At 33.3% G+C, this 22,910-nt stretch overlaps 1 protein-coding gene across 1 annotated transcript in view; it reads right to left on the bottom strand.

The window, feature by feature from the left end:
- The window catches only part of LOC124359076, a 59,141-nt gene that overhangs the window by 18,152 nt on the left and 18,079 nt on the right, over positions 1-22,910 (bottom strand). Inside the window, 2 exon segments of the mRNA XM_046811495.1 lie at positions 18,142-18,402; positions 21,522-21,751. Of these exon segments, the coding sequence (XP_046667451.1) occupies positions 18,142-18,402; positions 21,522-21,751 (491 nt within the window).

The raw sequence follows: 22,910 nt of genomic DNA, 5'->3' as shown, positions 1-22,910 counted from the left end.
AGTACACTTTTACTGATTTATTATTGTTCAAAATATTTTAAAACTATTTTATTGGGCATTTTGATTTATGATTGTTCTGCTGTTGATTCTATCATGAAATATAAAACAATTGATTTATTGATTAAAAGAGCTTATTTGTACTTGTGCTGTAAATTCCTTTTCTAAGCAAGTTTTTGTTGAATGAATTTAAATGTGCCTAAAGTATTTGAGGCAACCGACAAAAGAATATATTAAATTTCTTGAAAAGATAGATTTACAAGTGGAAATTTCAGTATACCTGGTCTTATCAGTAGTATAGGTCTGGAACAACACAGTTTCCAGCCTACTTATCTTATCCATATACTTATCACAGATACTCATACTAAGTTCTACGGAGAAATTCTTGCTGTATTTTACTTAGTATTATGGTATATATATACTCAGTAAAATACATACATTGTATGTAGGATTTAAAAAAAATATTTGCTATCGATACAGATTTAACCACTGTATAGATAGTTCATGAATAAAAAAATACAATTGTCAATTAACAAAGAAAATACGCATAAATAAACAGGCACTTAATATAATTCCAACACATTTTAAAATTGTTCAAATCAATCACACACATACATACATAAATACATAGAGTAGATCTAAATACAAATTCTCATAGCAGTTTTTTTTATTAATAACTGAAACATACATTGAAACTATAGATACATTTTAAAAATTCCTATGTTACTATGAACTATTCAAATTGAAAGTAACATATGTAATCTACAGTATTGCACCAAAAGAATGGATCACGCAGTTTACGTAGCACTTATTTGCTGAAAGTACAGTAAGGAGGCTGATGATAAAAATCTGGCGGTTGCAATTGACGTCATACGAGTGTGGAAGGTCGGCATTCCTGTCTGTCTATGATGGTTAGTATAATTGTCCTGACCGCGATCGAAGTATCATTCCCACGTAATACGTCATGGCTGTTCCCCCTTTCTCTTAAAGACACAACCTGTATTATCGCCGTGACCTCGGACAATCAGTCCTGTGGTCACGTCATATCATTTGCGATTCAATCCGTGCTCCAGATCCAGCCTTATATTTACCGGGTGGCCCGGACGTGTATTTAACTGGACAACTGACTCCCCAACCTCATTGCTACCGACCTTGTTAGGTGTGAAATGACAGGTCTTGCCGGATTGGATTTCTAAGAAAGTCCCTAAGGCTGTATTATAATGCAACCTTAAGGTCTGAGTATGAGAATGCATTTATTAACAAGCAAAGAAAGCAATTTACGACCAAATACACCGCAAGAAAAATACTTGATTTCTATCGACCCGAAATGATACTTAATCTGGAATCGTTATTTGAGAACGGGTTATTTTGCAATCTACGTGCAGAAATGTAAAGTGTAGAAACATGAAATATACCCTAGGATTCGACAGCCAAAGTGCATTGTTTAAATATATAACCTAGTTTTCAGTGAAATCGATGGAGGAATTCCACCTAACAAACATTGATCATCAGCCATGCTATTAATCCTGCAGAGTTGAAATGGTGGTTGTGTGGGGAGGGGGTTCCAAAGAGTTAAAAATATCAAACTATAATATTTTTTCAATGCTTATTTTTATAGCTTGGTACAAACTAAACCACCCATAAAACACGTAAATATAAGTTAATTTAAGTCACAATCTAACCATAACCACTTTTTCATTCACAGCTCTCGTCCAGGATGGATACTCCTAACGGCGTTTTGCAGATCTAAACATGCGTAGTTAGTCTTAAGATTTTCATTTTCTGCCACTAGCAAAAGACAATTTTCCAATTCTATAAATGTATACAGTTGTATACAACTGAGTAATTTAATTGAAAAAATGCTGAGAAATTATTATTTCAATTAAATAATGACACCAATACAACGCTTGAAAATATCAAATCTTAAAAAACTTATTTAGGATACAATAAGAAACGTGAACTGAGCAATTCACAGAAAAACTACACTAGGTACATTGCGACATACATTTTCATGTATGTATATTTAAATATATATATATAATAAATTTGGAGTACACTAAATCTAATACAAGGATATGATTTTGTATGAATGTTCGAGTTGATAGAACCTCATTATGAGACAGCATAAAAATTTTTCTCACGATCGAAAGGAAGAGCAATTTATAATACCATGACATCGCATCATATGAACATAGCAATAATATAAAAATAAATTATAACATAACGACAGGCAAAACTGCTCCGACAAAAGCAAAATGTTTGATCCCTTTTTTACAATAATTTCGTCTCCTTTGCATCCAATTTTCAAAGAATTTACGCTTACATACATTTTTAAACATGACATATAATAGTTAAAATGTATTATCTTTAATTTGGTTCTGCAAATAGATAATGTTTTTTTTGCCAATTGATTATAAATGTATTATCAGGGAAGGTTTCTTGACACGATTGATGAAAATGCATTTCAAGTAGGTAATCTCAAAATCTCAATAATATACAGAATATTCAGCAGGAAACCATTTTCAGACTCCGGTGGTGTCCGGTGTCGGTTTTCGTGGTGCGATGACCCAGAGGCCACTTTCCACTCCACTGTTCCTGTTACTTTGGGATATTTGTCTTGTTAATGGAAAAGAAAGTTGTCGCGTTGGGGCCGGACTCGCACTTTTGTGGAACCTGTAGTGATAAAAAAGCTCATCCTGCCTGTTCCAGCCTAGATTTTTGGAAAATTATATTTAGGGTCATAAAATTTAAATCCTTTTTCGGAGCAAGTGCTGAAAACAATCAGTAATTATTATAATATTACCCTGTAAATTTATTAATTTTTTTACGAAACAGGCTAAGCAAATCAGAGTACGGGTCAGATAAGTAGGAACAAAAATTGCTTACGTTACGATCTTAATTTAAAATCTACAGTTTTACTATAAGGCATCATATGCTTTAATTTGTCCAATACCTGACATGATAGTATTCATTGTGCGGTGTTTGCTAACATGACGTCTGATGGAATGTATAACTATAAATAGATCTTCCTTCTCTGAAACGTAAACGATGGTTAAACATCGCTATTGCCATTTGTTGTCACTATCAAACATCACCTCATTGATGTTCAGGGACAAAACACTACACACACCCACATCACTAATCAGAAGTATTGACATATTAGGTTAGAAGGGTTGTTAGATACTGTCCGATTAGGTGTCGTCTTTAGTGTTTCTTTGAAAACCTAAACAAGAGGGAGATTCATCCCCTACTCGCTTTGATTAGAAACGGCTGAAGCAGAGTTAACTCTCATTCTTCCAAGGTGCCATGACTGTGATTGTATCCGTTATCTTTCGTCGTGGATATTGTGGTTTAAAAAGGATGCGGCTCCTTAATGTTATTTATTGAACATCTTGTCACTCAGGAAGCAGAGCGAAGGTTCTTTAAGGACTAAATACAATGAGAGAAGGGCAGAACACAATCTGTTCGTCTTGATTTTTAAAATAAATTTTATTTTTATTGTGTCCTTTGTGGTCCGAAGCTTAAAATAATGACACAAATCTATCTCTCTGAAATTTCCGTTCACTATATATAAAAGTAAATTAAAAGATTTTATAAAATAAAATTGATATTATTAATTTCCAATTGGTTAAGAATATTTTAATGGTCTAATGTCACATTTTGTATTCTAGTGTAATTATTTTCAAACCCTTCGTACAACCTTGTTCTAATTTAAGTGTTAAGAAGATATTAAATTTATTATTCCTCTCAGCTAATCAATCATGTTTTGGTACTACAAACAAATGTTCCTAAATTTTCTGGTATCATGTATGAATTTACATTATTTAATTGATAGCTTAATTATTTTTACTACACAAACCTCATACTCGTAAATATTCTTACAACAAATTGTAATTATCCTGTAGGGTAAAATGCAGTTCGAGCCATGGAGGTCTAAGCAAAATTCTTACCCCATACATTGTTGATCTCTCTAGTATTGTAGAAATGGTAATATAATTAAATTTATTTAAAGTGAGAAAAGTGTGCCATAGCTTGATACTGGCTATATTTTATCATTTCTCGTAGAACATCAGAAAGATTTAATTTTTCGAAAAATCCCCTTTTTAGTTTTTTGATCTGTTGCAAAAAAAACAAACCAACACAACTAAAATAATATATCCGGGTATACACGACTACAACTCGACTTACAAATAGAGGCCTGATAGACGTATCCTGAAGCTCCTTTGTATCAACTAACTATGAGAATTAAAAAAGCTAAAAGAATACACGGTTAAAACAAAAAACTGCTTGTATTATAGGCGCAACAAAAATATAGGCCAATGGCCTTGTTTGGTGGGTTAAGCAGGTCACTGACAACCCAGTCAAGCAACAACAAGCGTTACTTCTTGGATTAGTTGCCGATGGGATCCTGTCCTTGCAAACAGTCCGGCTGCCTACGTGGCTATTGGTGAGGATTTATGAGTAAAATAAAGTAAAATAATAAATAAAATAAAATAAAAAAATAATAAATACAGCTTTGAAGTGAGACCAATTATCCTTTCATTAGAAGTCCTTCTTCACTGAAGCAAACAAGGCTTATCTGATGTTGCATGCAACACTTCAAGTCTAGCTCATTTCATTCCAGAGATGATTTACGGACTGACAGACAAAAACTCATTCAGAAAAAAATCACAACCCCGGTAGACAGAAAACACATTATATCAGCTTACTGAACAATTATAGGCTTCAATGACACGGGGTAATAAGTATGGATGGACATGCATCATCATAGAACTCATTCTTGCGAAACAGAAATGCCAAAATGAAATACAGTCAACTCCCGATTATCCGCGGGCGGGTTATCCGCTTTGCGCATTATCCGCGATCCGCGAACGATAGCCTATGTACTGTAGGCTACTTACTGTATGCATATTAGTGATAAATGAATTAATAACTAAGTAATAAGTAATATGGTGGAATATTAACTACATAATGTACTGTATAGACAGTTATTTGAAGACGTAAGTTGTGTTGGCGACGCCCCTTCACATCCCGCTGAAAATGTGATGAAATCTGTTGATGGGAACATTGTTTTAAAGTTTTTACCGCCAAATGTAACTCCTTTGATCCAACCAATGGATCAAGGAGTTATTGCAGCCACAAAAAAGAATTATAGGTCCCATTTACTAGAAAGAAGAATAAATGAAGGTTATGACCTGAAATCGTTTTAGAAAGATTTTTATATTCTTGTCAGCATTTACGACATTGCAGCAGCTTGGAAGTCAGTAAAATCGTCAACCTTGCAAAAATCATGGAAGAAACTAATGGCGAGTGAAGAAAACAGCAATATTAGTGTAGAAGAAGAAGCCCTTCAAGATCAATCTGATGTAGATTGTGCATTAGCTTTAGCACAATTGGCAAGAACCGTCGAAGGGGGTGAGCAAGTTAATGACGAAAACATCAATGAATGGATGAACTGTGATGCTGACGATCCCGGGTACGAACTCCTGAGTGATGAAGACGTCATTAACAAAGCTCAGAGAGTCGAGGAAGAAATTTTCAACAATGAAGAAGAAGAGATGCCTCCTCATTCGCGTGTTTCACATGAATCAGCTCTACAACACGTTGAACGACTTATTGAATATTTAGAGGGCGAAGACTTCGGGACAGTTGCAGACGATCTTACATTACGTAAACTTAGATCACAAATTAGGGTTAAGTGCCATAACAAAACAAAACAGAAGAAACTTACTGATTTTTTTAAAGCAAATTAATTTGCAGTTAATGTAATATAAAATAGTTTTATTATTTAGAGTAGGGTATTTACAGAACAGTACTGTATTTTCATTCCCGTCTATGTATATTTTTAGTTAGCTATGATGTACAGTACAGTACTACTAACTTTTAAATTGTTTGTACTCGATACTGTATTAACTGTAGGCTTACGTAACGGTATACAATACCGGTACGTAATGTTAACTTTTAACTTATTCCAGCCTTTTAAATGTAATAAAAACTTAGTTATAAGTCATTAAATGTCCTACTTTGCTTATTTCGAGTTTTTCTTTGCCTTTCTTTACGTTTTACGGATTATCCGCGAATCACGTTATCCGCGGCCGCCAAGCCACCCTATTCCGCGGATAATCGGGAGTTGACTGTATAACTTGCTGTATCACGTATTAAAAGGTCATATGTTTTTACTCTGTCCACGAGTTTATTTATTCTTTTATATTCTCGTTGCCCTCATGGTTGCCTATGACACCTATATAAAAATATTCGCTAAATCTCAGCCTCATCCCATTGAGTGACATGCAACATCACCGACTTGATATTGCCAACACATAAATGAAACTTCATTCAAAGTATATAGGTAATTTCCTTCTCTGGGAATCGTGCTAGTATATAAAAAAATTATTTCCTCAAAGAGATATGCTCCTATAATAACCTGGCAATAACATAATAATAATAATAATAATAAATATATCTGGATAAACAAAATTATATCCCTTCAATATTTTCTTTAAATAAAAAAAAATAGTTTAAAGCAGTTGGAGTTCCGTCGTCACATATCCAATACACGAGTATAATATTATTCCATCCATAAAACTCTGTTCGGTGATGAGTAAAAGAGCATTTAAGTTAATATACCTTACTTAACATTTAAACCTGCAATTAAACTAATTAAAAGCATTTTTTATCAAAATTTAGTTGAACACACAATACTAATATCAGTTGCTCGACACCTTTAAATCAATGGAATATTTAAATCGCCCGTAATAAGTGTAGTGTTTGCACAGATGGCTGAGCGAGTTAAGAATGATTGTGTTCGGCATATTTTATTATTCGACTGTCGAGATGATTGATGGGTCGAGTGCAGAGAGAACAGCCCTCTGAGATTTGATTGACAGAGAGGATCTATCATATTCCCGTGAAACAAATGAGCATCAAAGCATGGGTGAACAGGAAAAATTATTATTTGTTGTGCAAAAGTTTTCTACAAATTTAAAATATGAAAAACATTTTTATACTGACAATAAATTTACATTCTCGTTTGGCTTTTTATTTACAAACGCATTGTATAAATTATATAAATAAAGTAGGTTTTCAAAATTCTCGTAAAGAGAAAATATATTAATTATCTGTGATCCAGCATGATGATAGTGTTACTAATTTGCCTATATTTAAAGTAGCAAAATAAAAATTAACTGTGTACCTGAGTATTAATTGAAATCGACCTGACTACTCACAAATCGAGATATGAACTTATTGATATATTCACGACGCAACTAAAATTTGTAGTTAAACTAAACTGTTTGTGTTAGTTTATTTACAATAACTACCTTTATCGTGAAATATTATTGTTCTTAGTTTATAACGGTATTACTCTAAATAAAAATGTAATAACCCATTCTAAGATACTTATGTTGTTAAGAACATTATGTAAAAGATAGGGAAACAGATGCACGCTTCACGGGCTAAACGTGATGACCGCTCATATCTCGACAACTTAAGTTTGCTCGTTTAAGAGTTGCTGGATTAATTTTAGTTCTAAAATTTCAATCACTATCGGGAAGTAATTAGGAGATATTTAAAACATTTTAGAACGAGTTGAAGTACAAAAAACGTAATGATATACGACTAAATACGGTAAGTTTTAAAGTTGTTAATCATCATAATTTGTGTTTATGTATATCTTAATTAGTAACATTATTGATCCTGATGTTCATAACCTTTAATTGTAAACTTAAATACAAACTGGTTAGGGTAATTTATTAAACTTTACATTGGCCACCAACTACTTATTATAAAACGTCAAAAAATAAATGGCCAGACTAACATAACTAGATTGGTCGATTAGGTATAACATCCAACTGTCATTAAATGAATTTTTAAATATCTCAGTAGATGCAAAGAATAAAATATGTTTACATCTGCATAACAAAATTATTGTTCTATTATCTTTTATGCTGTGTTTTACAATTTGTTGTACCTAGATTGAACCTAGAAGTCTCAATGAAAAAAATCGCTCAGTAAAACATAACACGTTTTAAAATTAATTAGAATGAAAGAAATCATTCACACTATCTTTTCGGCAAATACCAGAATTTCAGATAACCTGGTGACAAATAAATAGACATCGAATAAAAATGCAATAAACATCATAAACACAGCAAAAAAAACTTACCTTTCATCGAACTAGGTTAATTTATACCGAGTGTCTTAAAAGTCCCATCCGCCTATTTCGTTTTTATAAATAGAGGTGAACCCAGTAATAAGACATAAAAAAATCATCAGTTGATCATATCTTCAAAGTAAATCACCTTATCTCTATTTATAAGAAAGTTAATAGGGGGGGAGAGACTTTTAAAGCACCTATCTATTATACCAACTCTGTAACAAAATAAAATAAGACTGAATATAATACTACTCACTAAAGCACTAAAGCCAGATACTTTACAACGTATAATCGTACACTACAGGAATTCTTGCAAGAGAAACTTTAGAATGGTTTTAAAGTTCGCACATTGAGGAGGAGTACTCCAGGGAATATTATTTTATGTCTGTATTAAATGTTTTTTAATCCATTTCTGAAGGAACGATTATGTAAATAGAGGCTTAAATATAAAACGAAATGAGATAATGCGAATTAATTGTAATTTTCTATCGGTAAGCTTATTTCGATCGCTTATTACGTTATGTCTTGAAACAGAATGATATGATTAAAATTTAAATTTGACCTTACTAATCATTATCCATTAGTATATTAAGGCAATGTTCTTCGACTTCCAGATCCTTAGTACGGTTCTGTTTATTCCCGGCCGTCATTGTTATTATTTTTAGTTTTAGTCATTCCAAATTGATACATGATAAATTATGAATGCCTTGTAAAATTAAAAGGATAAACAGTGTCAAATTTAATCTCATTAAATAGTATACTGAAAATCTCTGGGTGGAAAGGGAAACTCACTTGTATTTTGGGGGGTGGGGAGTGGATATTAACTCCCCAATTGGTTACGGCTCTGGCTGTAACCATTAGGTACTTTGCGAGAGAGCCACTTGATGAGCCATTTGCCAAAAAGTCATTTGCGATCTCCCGCCGCGCTCCGCTATGTAATAAAGTGAGGGGAACACAATAATTTAATCCTGCTCCGACCACATCCTGTAAACCCCACTCATTGCGGTTAATCTGGATTTTTGGAAATACCGCGGCACCGGGTGTACCACGCAAACATCCCGGGGCTGCTCCCCTTCCGACTGTCGAGGACCGGTCCTGCGCGGACCGCGACCTTCAGATCACATCAGAACTGGGGCGACCTGCCGGCTGCTGGCGGGCTTCCAATCGACATAATTCCGCCCAAAGTGGAGCGTCCAGTCGCAGGTCGCAAACCAAGTCTAGTATTATCTGCCGACCTGCCATCACTGTTCCCCTATCTTCTAACAACTCGAGGGCGAGGCTGACCGGATTCCTGGCGTTGGTTTTGGGATAATCAACGACTCTACTGAATTGAGGCTAATATGGTTCCGCGCCTCACGCATACATACGCATCCGCGGTCAGTTACTTTAAGTACACTTTCGCGTGTTGTATGCGAGAAAGCGATCTAAATATTTATATAATGCATTTATTTTAACAAGGTTCCACAATGCTTTGGAAAAGTGCTATATGGACGTACAGTTTGAGTTTGTAACAAGAAGTAGGAGTCTACATGACTAATTTGGTCAACAGTGAAGAAATAGACACTTTTTATGTAAGAGTATAATGCTTATATGCTCAGCCTGTAGGCATACCAAATTTGTATTGTAGCATTAAGACAGTTCATCTTCAAAATAGATTATAAACTATGACGTCAATTTCAATGTTGTCTTTCACTACAAAAACACAAACGGTCACGACGCTTCTTTATAGCAGTCAATATCGTGTGTCCTCTATCACAGAACTTCCGCTTGTCTTTGTATATATATATATATATATATATATATATATATATATATATATATATACTAGGCTGACCTTTGACCTTTTGAAAACAATGCCCCCGAGGGCAGTACCCACAATAGTATAATGTGTGTTTGCACGAAGCTGAAAATGTAACAACAGTAGGGCTGGATATATAATAATATGGTATCTAAAACATTTTGCCAGTAATAACCTTAATATAATAAATGTCTCTATTTAACTATCTGTTGTTAAGACAGAATAATTATCAGATATTTATTAGCGATTGAAAGCTCTTTGTAAATTTATTATGAGAGTAAACGTTTCATCTCTAATATAATTAGTAATACAGTTTTAGGTTAGTCTGGACCAAATTTCATTCTTTTATATTGTATAAAAATAAGGTACAATAAATAAGCTAAGTTATTTCCATCGGTCTATGAAAGGTTACAACACATGACCATACTATTCAGTGCAACACGAGCAACACAAGCAGTGGAATATGACGCTAAATTGGCCAGCCCATTATCAAGTCATCAATTACCCAGTGACTTGTTCGTGCATTCATTCAGACACAATGATCAGAGCGGATTCAGCGTTGGGCCCGTCTATTGTCGGAGCTGATTACCACACATTATGCCACTTTCTGTTAACGACACGGATCCTAGCATAACGGATCATCATTCCTCCTCTGACTGGCACATTCACTCTTCCTTCGTTAGCAACTTGGGTGACACTAATTAACATTTAGATTAGCAGTTATTTCATGTGGCGTTAGAAGAGAAAGTTTATGAACCTTTCTTTCAATTAATGAATTTAACATTTCTCCTTAATGAAAGTTACAAAAATGGCCACAATTCACTTATTGAAAATTATTTTCAGCAATAGTTCGTTGCTTTCTTTTCTATTTTAATCGACAGTATAATGTTATCTGTGCTAGTTTTCTAAATTCGTGTAAGTGATAGACTTCATGTACTAGGAAAAGTAATTATCGACAATATTTGATTAGATATGCTAACAGGATTTTGGACTTTTACCATCGTTATATGTTACAAGATTGGAACAGTTCATACAATGTATGTAAATGTATTATAATGTACAACTAGTTCTGTTATATTTTAACATGGGTTACATCATCACATATTAATTCGTGTTTTTTTCTATATAATGTTTTAAGTTATTGGACGGGTAAATGATACATTCCAAACTACGAAACGTTCTTTGAATATTAGTTATATACTTTTCAGGAACCAAAGTTTTTGTGAATCGTTTGAAATGAAAGGGTGTGACCACGTTATAAGTAAATCAATGAAGCATGCTAACAGTTGTAAGCAATTCAAAAACATAGCCTATGTAAAACTCATGTACCAATAAATACCACAAAACGTATTAATTTTCAAGGCTTTATATCTGTTATCATCCTTAGGAATATAAACGAAGAGAAATATTTTCGTTTTTTGAGTTCCTAAGCCCAAAAATGCCTCTCTCTATAGCAATTTTTTCATCACTTTCGTAGAAATAGCTCTACAAAAAGGTTCAAAGAATAAATTAGCAAATTCTTATAAGACATAGGCATATTATGATTCAGTTTTTTTTTTATTAGAAAATTATTAGCTAATTTTTTTAACGTAAGTTCATAAATGGTCATTAGTCTCTTATGATAAAATCAACACAAACCCTAAGTTTGCAGCTCCATTGGGCCTAGTTATGCTTATGGTGCCATCCGTCACTGGATAAATGCGTATAAAAATATTAGAATTCAAACTGGATTAAGTAAGAAATATGAAACTATGTAGTAAAAAATATAAGAACTGTAGGCTAACACAAGGAAATACGTGCAATTAAACTGAAAAACACGCTGGGTAAAAATACTGCTAAGGATAAACTCTGAGCAGACTGTTATAAACGTTCTTTGTAACATTGGCAAATGTTGGAAACAAGCCACAGCACATTCCCGTAAATTTCACTTAAAACATATTTGCTTTGTAATTATAAAAATGCATGAACATGTTTCTAAAAAATATGGATTAAAATATTTTATCAATAAACAAAAGTTTTAAAGTTCATAGACCTTAAATATTAAGACATTTTATTTTACTTTTTAATACTTAGTTAATCAGTTTCATTAGAGTTGTGTGTATAGCTAAACTAGTGGAGATACTAGTTCGAAGTGAATTCTTAATTGTTTCTTATGATTACTCACTCACTTAACTACTAAATATAAATTATTAACGTTTTGATGGAGTGTCTGTGAATGAGATGTGATTCTTCAGTGCTTATTAATTGTCTTAGTGGTGTTCCGAGACATCTTACTATCCAAGTAAGTTTTCTAAATTGATATAGTAGGCGTATATGAAATGAGATTCCCTAGTGACTAAATAGATTATTATAGTGATTACAATGTTTTTCTGGGACATATCGTTTACCTATGTAAGGCTGCACGATAAACTCTACAGGGAACCAACTCCTGGCTTCCTAATCTGATGCAATGGGATACAACTAGCATGAGCTTGAGGTTTTCTGCCAATGAGCGTAACTGACCACAGAGGAAGCTTAAGGCTATCTATTTATTCGAATAGACTAACTGATCATCACTAGAGGTTTAATATAGCGAATAATTGGGTACAAAATATTACAATTTCACCTATCTTGTTACAACAGCTCTCGTGATGCCTCTTTTTAAATCCAGAGGTTTCTACCATTGACACAATGATGTGAAAGAAATCAGGAAATTGTTTTTGTTATGACCATAAAAGTCCTCGGGATAAAATAATGCCTTGCTGCTTAAGAGTTTATCCAGAAAGGTACAAAAGCTCCTGTCAAAGATTAAAGGAATTGAGAGGTTTCCAGCATGTCTAGGTGATGTAGTGTTTCCGTCAGTGACAATTTCGAATCCCTGAGATTTCTATGGTTTATTTTCATAAGGATACATTCTTTTGTAAGCGGGCCATACTCAACTTTATATTTGTTTGCCTATAGAAATTGTTTCTCTCAATATTAAAACACGGGAAGGCACCATAGAACACACACTTTATAGGGTTTCTACAAAAATTAAAAAGTAAATTAGACCGGAAGTAAATTGCAATGCCTCACAGGCTTATGTAGGATGACGTAATGGGAGGTTACCACTTAAAATTGTCCGTACTGGCAGTCAGGCTGTGATAAGGGGCCAACCTCTGGTATTTGTCAAATGCTAATAATAATTACAATTTTAAGTTTAACATCCTTCTGAAAGCATTATTACTGTCGTACGCTCTACGAAAAAGGGCTGTAACATAAGCTACAATTTTACCTTTTGGGGACCGCCCGATAACACAGAATAATTTAAAGAAAATGACGCTGTAATTAAGAATGACAGAGGTTCGGAAAATGGCTATATCTTAAGAACTACAGGACATTTACTCCACCAAGAAATCTAGAATTTATACGTTCTAAAATGGTTTCCAGGATGCATATCTTGAAAATATAGGCATGTATTTGTATTACTTAAATAATATGTATATTACATTTAAATATTCTTTCATTTAAAAACATGCCATCCTTGATGCTATTATGATATAAATCGACAAGTATTTTTATAGAAGATATATTTACTGTGTATACAAATACATAAATTGTGGACACGAAATTAGTAACTGTATGTTTTTACCGACGCTGTTACTGAGACTCTTAGATGTGGCAGACCCTCGGCGATGAACAAATATAGACCCAAATTTACGAACTTCAAGTGAAATATGATTTACATAAAACGATTCATCGTTACTTTTGATGTCTAATTTTGGGTTTTCATAAACTTAGTGTAACCGAAACACGTTATGGCGAACTAACGTTAAATAACTATCGTAATAATTAATTAAAGTACACGAACGTCAATCGCAGAAAATATATTTTGTTGTTCTTTGTTGTCATGACAAATACCCATATTATATATTCTTTTTGGTTACAATTTTAGATGAACTATTACAGTAATGAACTTTAGTATCCAAACTAGTTTAGTGTTATCCCTTTAATTGATTGGTTTCTTAAAATCTTCAAACACTCAGGGTGTTTTCTCAACTGATTTTAAGATTAGTAAAGCTAATTGAAATGTTTACGTTGATAGATATTGATTACTCATTTTTATAAATAGTTTATAGAATTTTAAATTTCTCCATAACGTAGAATCTACTGTGAATTACTATTGTACTGCTTTCTTCCAATAATATAATATGTTCATCTCAATTTACGTTCCATAATAATATCAACACAATTTCTGCCGTTTCTTTATTTGCTCAAAATCAGTGATTAACGCTGAGTCAAATGAATATAATTTTATTCTCATTTTCTATTTAATTAATGCTTTTGAATTAGTCGGCCGATAATCTCAGGGTGCCTTAAGGTAGAATTTGAACCTAAGCTGAGATACAGCTTATAAATATTTGTTTTCTTCATACTTTTAATGGACTATTAGTTCCGCGTAGACTTCGGTTCGCAGGAGAGTTTCAGAAAATATTTTCCGTCAGATACCATCTTAACACCCCCATCTTTAATTATTTATCACTGCATTGACATCGTTTTGAATAACAACAATCTGTTTAAAATTATTACAAAGCATGAGTCATGTGTTTTCCTATGTCAGCGGCTATAGTTAAAATATCAAAACAAATCAAAGCAAAACTTAACTATGATACTCGTACTACGAATACACTTCAATTTTGACGCAAATTAAAATTACAAACCCCTAAACACCCCCGGATTAACCTTTGCAATGCATGGAAGTAGTTGCTTTTTTAACAAAAGTAAACTTTTAAGATCAACGAAAACTGTCTTGTTCGGTAAAATAAGGTAAACTTCTATATAAAATAATTTAAACCGTAAGTAAATTGCAACAACCGGTAAAAGTCACTTTTTGGCCACTTTAAATTTTTAAAACTTACATATTACATAATTTAATGGTTCATCGAAACATGGCTCCGGCAGTAGATTCAATGGCAATGAAGGTACCTTTTTCACATAGACTTTTCTTACCAACGTATTATATAATGTATTTATTTTAGGCAAGAACTAAGGCACCGATAACATTTAGAACAGAAGAAGATTATAAGGGCCTAAAGTACACAACTATGGCCAAATTATGCTTTTCAGACACGTACTTATACAATTTTTAATCGAAACAACAAGGCTACCTCTACTACGCTGTGTAAAATGCAATGTATTAGAACTAAACATGCTTTAAAAAGCTAAACGTCACATAAAAGCTAAACGTGGAAATTTGATTGTAAGTGCAATAAACCGTTTACTTACAAATTCAAACTATAGGGCTACATATCACATCATATGTGCTTTCATCAACATTACTGCGACAGACTTACTATTACTCCACTACGTCCTAAAATATTTCAAGTTTTATTTAAATTGCTGGAGCTACTAATTGAAATATTATGGAACAGACAAATTTGTGTTTTCATACTCAATGGTATTTTAAAAACATATTGTTTCAATATCCGACTTCAGGACCCCCAAAACATTGGTTTTTGAACCGAAATCAAGTTTTTCAGATGTGAATCAGTACACTCGAATATATTTCATTCACCATCACTTATTTTCAGAAGTGTTTATTTTACCATCTAAAAAGGACATGCAAATGGCGTACATATTATTCAATAGAAAATCGCGTGCAATGCCTTGGTTACTGCTAGTCAATTGTAAAAATAGATTCTATAAACAAGTACTAACTAAAAACTTCATAGAATTTAAATAATAACTCTTGCTCTAAAGCTCATCATTACAGCTGACGCTATAGTCCGCTCTATTCAGCACGTAATTTGTCACTTTCTTTGAATGATCACTCTTTAATGATTACTGTTAGTTCTCATGTCATCGACAGAGGTAAATTAAAAGATTATTAAAGTTCAGAGTTTGCTGTGTTACACCACTAGGTTTGAACATTGGACCTCATGTACAGAGTATTCTGAGGCTAGCCAACAGTTTACACGAGATCTTTAGTGTTTCATATAAACATTGTTAATTATTGCTGTTCAAAATAGTGGGCGAACAATTTGTTTACATTGTTGTACACAAGGTACTCCAATCGTTTCACAGAGTTGTACGTATCAGTTATTATAGAAAACTTCAATAACTACTGTGGAAGCTAAACCACTTAAATAGCAATACCATCAGTGAAAAACGTGTTTGTAACAGCCTTTAAGCACTATAACCAGCATTATCAGGTTGGACTGTTTGGGATGCATTTCAGAGGAGATTCAGTAATCTTGTACAGTGAGCTCTACTTCTGTTGCTGCAGTTTCAACGGAATTTTTGGGTTGAGAATTGTAAAACCATTGTGATACCTTGTAATCAATGTTCACGAAGGACACGTTTCGTTTATGGCTCTATACAGGTTAAATTTCTATATGTTGTTTTACCAACCGGTCAATGCTGGACTCAAGAAACACAGTTAAAAACTTATTAAAATCTTTCTTCCTTCAAAGAACAATTTGGTTTTGATATTTCTGGCTTATAACACAAAATTTGAATTGAGACAGAAGGGCGGCACTTCGAACATTTGATTTGAACTTGTAAAGTTATTAAGCTATTAGAACTCGTCCTTTATTTTGGTATTTCTATTAAAATAATATTTTTTTATATAATTCTTTAAATGTGGTTGTTTAACTGCGATCTATCTAAGTCACTCCTTCTGAAATCTTATTTTATCTCAAATCTTTTTTTACTAAACATTTAGTCGAAAAGTTAAATGAATATCAAAGGAAAATGATTAATGCTCAGCGTAAAATATTTCTAATATCAAAACACATACAAACTGCACATATAACAAAACACTAACAACACATAAAACTAACATTGATTAAACGTGCTTTAAGAGTTCATGCCACTGATGATGAAAACTTCCAGTCCACGTAGCTCCTGAACCGATATTGATAAACTCTCAATAGCAAAAATGTCTTATTTTTTATAGTCGAATCTTAAAACAACATAAAATACATACACGATATTGGAAAATGGCGGCCATCTTCAAAAAATTTGAAAGTGTATTCCTGAGTGAAACTTAAAAAATTTGAGCAAGTTCCAAATTTAAAGTGTGGTGCTAAATCGTGTAATAAAAAAGTTAGCTATTGGATCGCTTTAAAAAACTCACCCGGTATACATTTATATATATATATATATATATATATATATATATATATATATTATATATATATACAATTACTCATCAATATTATGACTTATTTGGAATTGCTCTAAAACAGTATATTAAGAAACGAAAGAGGAATTATGCACAGAAATTTCAGGGCAAAGCAATCTAAAATCAGTGGTCATGCATTAAAATGGATGGGAATGTGTGATGTTACCAAATCCACGCGTGTTAGGTCCGCCTCCGATCGTAGGCCTTACAATCTCTTAAGTAATGTATTCTTTCAAGTTTCTTGTAAAATAAATATTGTTATCCAGTATGTTTTACATTATATCGCCGATGTTTATGATTTTAAATTCGTAGCTATAGAATAAATTTATTGTCGAACGCTAACACTGAAATACTGTTATATTTAAAACCTAATGCTTGCCTAATGTTTGAGTATTGTTCTAATTTTAGACTATTTTACGGTTTTCTCCATAAGTTGTGTCAAAAAAGGTCTAATTTTACAGGTATATTTTCAAGCATACGTTTTAAGTTTTAAATCCAATTATTTCAATAAATAATCAAATCCAAATAACCGAGACCCCTAGACACAAAAACTTATTTGATCATTTAACCGTAAAAAGTGTTTGCATTACTGCTTCAACAGTGAAGCTATCCGAGTGAAATACATCTTATCGCTATTTTGCAACTGGCCTGCCGTGTATGGCACAGCAAGTAATCTCAGTTTCTATTTCAGAAGCGATCATTTAATCTGCTTTCTCATTCTCAAGAGTAAACATCTTTATATTATGTAGTAGTCAAGTCATGCAGAAGTGTTCGAATCTGGCACATTGAGTACACTCATTTATAAGGCTGCAAACATTTATGAGCGTCGAACGGTCTTCGACCCTAAACAGGATTTTAAATCATAACTTAAAGACTATGTATTTTAAGTAATAATTAAGTGAATAAAACTGTGTGTAACTAAAAATAAGACAAGGCTTACCAGATAAAAAGTAAATAATCAACTATGTCAGAACAACCGGATCCTAACTTAGGTAAAGGTGGGTAAAACATGAAGTTAGTGTGAAACTATATTTTCCCGATGCTTACCTGTTGCGCTCGAGTAGGATACGTGTACTTGGGCAGGTCTGTGGCGCCCACTCCCAAGGTATCCCAGGCAGCTGGATACTCTCCAAGCCCCCAGGCAGCGAGGTCTGCCAGACTGCCCGGGGACTCCGTGCGGCTGTGGCTGTACACGCCGCCGGGACCCGAGGATTCATAACTTGCAGGATAGGGGGCAGGCAGTTCCCCGGGGGCGGTGTGCACTGGCGTGTATACAGGTACGGGGATGTGATGGTGATGGTGAGCGATCTATCCCATAGTTACAATACAATATGAGCATCACACAATTAGGTATCGTTAGTAAATAAGGTAATGACATAGATTATGATGGAAGCGTAAGTGAAAATTATATAGTTATAACAAATTTGGGTGAAACGATTCCTGCCGGTCAAGAACCTCGAACTTTATATATAGGGTAAGTTTAAATCATATCTTTTGCTGTAGCACATTTTATAAATATTATAGGCTTGAGCTGTATCAACTATCCTCCTTAATCTGTTTAATGAGATCCTTCCACAGACCTGTGGTCCATGACAGGCACCATCATCTCATAAGGAAATCGTCCTATTTACCGGCCTTAAAGGGAAGACTTGCCGTTTTATATATTGGCAATTATTTTCTCGAGTTATTTACATTAATGTACCTGATATGTCTAAATTAAAGATTCCGGTAGGTAAAACAAAAAACTAAACAAAGATATATTTTGAGATGATTAATTTTATTATTTGTTTTTTGTACATACAACAGTTTTGATTAACCATTTTACAAATAAAACACCACGCATAAAGCATTTTGTCAATCTGTTACTGTTTCGTATGACTTAACTAATTTCATTATCGATGTACAGTGTACAGTGCAATATATTATACTATTCATGATTTTAGATATATTGTTCAACACTTTTAATAATTTTTTAGTTATTATGACTTTGCACTTTTTATTAATACATTTAAATATACATTGTTTTTCTTCCGATCATAATTTGTTAATGGTCAAACGAGTTAATATTTTATAATTCATAGTAACTAATTCATATATGTTTCAATTTAAGATCAACTTGTACATTTATTGCCGTTTACGTAATATTTTAATTATGTTAATTGTTGAAGTTGGGTATATCTTAGTTTGATCATTAACTACAAGCTATATCAAAAACCCAATAACTCTAGACATATGCAACCCTTTCTAACTTGCTAAACAACAGTCCTAAAACTTATATCGTATGTTAGGCTTAGAAACTTCCGACCGAGTTTAGCTTGATTTACTACGCCTAACTGTAAGTCGTTTGTATAGAACAAAGTCTCGGCCTTCATTTAAATTGGGAAATGTAGAGCACTTCTTGTAAGAAGTTTAAATTGTTATTGTTTAAATGTATTCATCAATGGAATGTATTAAGAACTGCGTTACACGTACCTATAACGCGCGATCATGACAGCTGGAGTGATTCAGAGACTCCAAAGACACTGAACGATTGGGACACCTCCTCTTACTTTCAGTAAGGTAGGCTCTTTCCGGAATGTTTCATACAGAGGAGCGCATAACTTCACATGGATTCACAGGTCGAAGGATCTATAACGATGCCATAACTGACGTTTTCCTGTTACTGAAGTACCCAGAGGTACTTAGGGACTGGGATGAGTTGATACAAGAATCTCGAAGATGTTTGGATAATTCTGTCTTTGAGGATAGGTAGATGTGGAGCACCTTTGGTTCAAGTCATGTAAGTTGTGCTAAGAATGCTGTGAGAAGATATCTGGATGAGAGTGGAGAAGGTTTACGATATCTAGGACCCAAAAAAAGACCAATGTGATGGAGACTCAATGTTACTCTTGAGAAAGCAGAGTACAGAGACCCTAATGCTAGAGAAGTCACAGAAGCTGCGTATTTAAATAGTGCTGTACAATCTTACATAGTACTTAATTTTTCACCTACCACATTTTAATTTTCAGTATACTTTTGGAATAAAATGTTGACGTATTTGTTTTATGATATAGTTATACTTGTGCATTGAGAGTTTCAGTAATAGATAAAATATTTGTAATAATCTATTAATTACACACAGCAATAATTGGTGAAATTTTTTTTTCAAATCACAAATATGATGTTAAGCTCTGCATGATGTTACATTTTTCATAAAGAATACTAAATGTTCTCTTGATTTATTTCAAAACCTATTAATTGCTTAAAAGCCTTTAAAATCTCGTTAACTTGTAACCATATAGTTCAATATGTGCATACAAATGTAAGGGACCGTATATCATTTACGTGTATAATGTACTTCCACCAGAATAAAAAAAATTCAAATTACTGGCTAATTTTAAAAATAATATTTTATCAGTTTAGATACATTTTTAAGTGGTAATTGAAATTTTATCGTTTGCTACGAAGGAAGAATTTTAAGAGAAGTCTCCAACTCACTAAAATGTATTCCATTACCTACATGCTCAAAAGTGCTCCAATTAGCTAATTGACTGTTATTATTAAAGCTAATGAGGACGTCCATACGTGCTAAACAAGACCATTAGTTCTGCCATTGTCAGACAAAGCAGACTCTCCCACTCATTATCCGCAGTGTGATAATTGCGCAGGCTCTACTTGCTCAAGTGCTTTCGTTTTCATATTATCAAAACTTAGATTAATATGTTCTCACCTAAATAATTTGTCATCTAGCAATTTAGCTCGTATTGCGTCATTTGCTTTCACTATTAAACACGTTTACTTGTAGGCCTCCTAAACTCATCTTTATAGTTCTGTGAAATTAAAAACACGACTACGACAGCTTTTAGCTCTTTACAAAATCTTTACTATATCTATTTGTTTTTCAAAAATAGCATTATAAACCTATTATTAATGCATAAATCAAATTTTACTCTAGGACTTTTAGTATTGGAACAACCTTAGCAAAATTTGGAAAAGCTTATGTCTGTGCCTAAAATTTATACTTAACATGTTTAGAAACAGAGGAAATGTAGATATAGAATGAAAACCTTCATTTATTTTGGAGCTTTATTAGTAAGGAGGCCTTTTAAAAACTTGACAAAGATTGTTTGATAAAGACATTTCAAAAACCTAGAAATTGTCTATTTATGGTTCAACTAGAACGAACAGGTTTAACACACTGATCTGTCTAGAATACATATTGGTGATTATTGTCTCATGTAGGAGACTTCATAGGCTACTCTAATATAGTGATTTAATTTTAAATAACTGTGAATCCTTTAAGAAAAACTTCGTTCAGCCTATCAGGCGATTAATAGAGATTATACCTTTTTCTAATAAAATATGAAAACATCCTTTTCAGAAACACTCTTGAGCTTCAAAATAATGCAGCTAATTGTTCTTACTAGACTTAAGAAAGGTTACATTACCTGATGATGATGGTGATGATATTTAGCATGTTTGTGATGATAGTACGAGCACAGTTTGAACAGGTGAGCGAGAGCTGGGAACAGGAATAGCAGGACTTTCAAGAGTAATTTCTTGGCGGTGCCAACACCGAGCAAAAGCGGCAGGAAGAACATGGCCTTGAGCTTAAGGAGTTTCAGGATCAGCATCGCCGCTAACATCGACGTCATCAGCTTCTTCTTAAAGATTTTCTCTGGAACATGAATGATTTGATAAATGCCTTAGCATTCGTATATGTTTAAACCATAGTATAGAATAGTAATACCAACAAAATACTTAACAATTACAATAAACAAACAACATGGGGCTTTAAACTTTACAGTGTAGTTGCATTTACTATTCAGTTTTTATACTTAGAAGTGTTAGATTATTCTTAGCCAACGTTTCCTCATGTTCCATGTAAGGTTTTGCACATGACTGGCTGCACCTCGAGGTGAAAGCTGTCTCGTTTCCTGGCGGAAGAAACGACCCGGACCTAGTTCTGGACCACACTGAATCTCTGGCATTTTGCTTATAAGTGATCCTTCCGCCACCTGTTCATTTACAAAGAACTGGTTTAATGAATATGCTTGCTGACATAGTACTCTAGGAAAGAGTTATGCTCGTATTTTCTCCGGTGTGTAGACTTACGATACTGGCGATGGTGGGAATTCCCATCTGATTATATGGAGTTTTTGTCCACCGTTGAACACGATGCGTCTTCTCAGCGATGTAACGCAGGTGGAACGAAAGATCCCAGCTCAGATGTAGGCCAAGCTTTCTACCTTATAAGCGTGATCTTTAACCCAGTTACTTTTTACATCACTCGTCACTGGTACATCATTTAGTTCCTCTCGCAGACTGTCTCTTTCTGCACGCATCCATCTTTAAACATTTGTTTATGACTAGGATGCATCATTTTGCATTAGAAAAGTGTATGATGAATGTTTAGTGTTTCATAAACTTAATGTCATCCTTTATTGTCCTGTATTAAAGGTATCATTGTAAAATACTCATTAAAGACAGCGATCACTGGAATAGTTTTGAAATAAATCTCTGTGTATTAAATTTTACGAAAAAACCTTTTTAACACGCTGTATACACATATATTTATAGTTATTATGAAATGTCTAACAATGCCACAACTGTATTTAATTTATTTATTTAACTGTCCAATTCGATTTAAAAGTAACCGTGGGATTTTGTATATTCTGTTATTTTGCAAAACTTTCAATAAAACATAAAACTGCGTGTATTTTCTGGAAAGGAAATGTTAATATCATATGCTATAGCACAATTATACTTAAATCTTAGAAACCAGCGTATTAAGTAAAATAATCCAATCGTATTCCTTTTATGACGTACCAAATATG

This window comes from Homalodisca vitripennis, chromosome 4 (genome assembly GCF_021130785.1).
Source record: "Homalodisca vitripennis isolate AUS2020 chromosome 4, UT_GWSS_2.1, whole genome shotgun sequence".
Lineage (NCBI taxonomy): Eukaryota > Metazoa > Arthropoda > Insecta > Hemiptera > Cicadellidae > Homalodisca > Homalodisca vitripennis.
This window is presented reverse-complemented; position numbering and strand designations above follow the sequence as displayed.